At 68.5% G+C, this 276-nt stretch overlaps 1 protein-coding gene across 1 annotated transcript in view; it reads right to left on the minus strand.

Annotated features, from left to right (window-relative positions):
* Window positions 1-14: 14 nt before the first annotated feature.
* LOC104496363 (sterol regulatory element-binding protein 1-like) overlaps window positions 15-276 on the minus strand; it is a gene marked incomplete at both ends in the record, with an annotated part of 1,137 nt that continues 875 nt past the window's right edge. The window contains one exon of the mRNA XM_010139466.1: window positions 15-77. Coding sequence (XP_010137768.1) covers window positions 15-77 — 63 coding nt within the window. The remainder of the gene's footprint in view (window positions 78-276) is intronic.

The following is a 276-nucleotide window of genomic DNA, read 5'->3' on the forward strand; positions in this document are numbered from 1 at the left end:
AAGGCGCAGAGGGCCATGCGGGAGCGGTCCAGCATGCCCTGGCTGCTGGGCGAGGGCGAGGTGGGCTCCTGCTTCACCTGCACGGGAAGAGCTGCCGTGAGCCCCGGGGTACGGGACACAGACGTGGATATGGGGCATGGTGGTGGGGCACAGGGCGTGATGCAGCATATAGGCACAGGGCACATTCTGGGGTACAGAGCACGGGGCGTGGGGCACGGGGCAGTGGCCCAGCGCACCCAGAAGGCCCTGCACCTCTCCCTCCAGCCCCAAAGCCAG

This window comes from Buceros rhinoceros, unplaced genomic scaffold, assembly GCF_000710305.1.
Source record: "Buceros rhinoceros silvestris isolate BGI_N320 unplaced genomic scaffold, ASM71030v1 scaffold29537, whole genome shotgun sequence".
In the NCBI taxonomy this organism is placed as follows: domain Eukaryota; kingdom Metazoa; phylum Chordata; class Aves; order Bucerotiformes; family Bucerotidae; genus Buceros; species Buceros rhinoceros.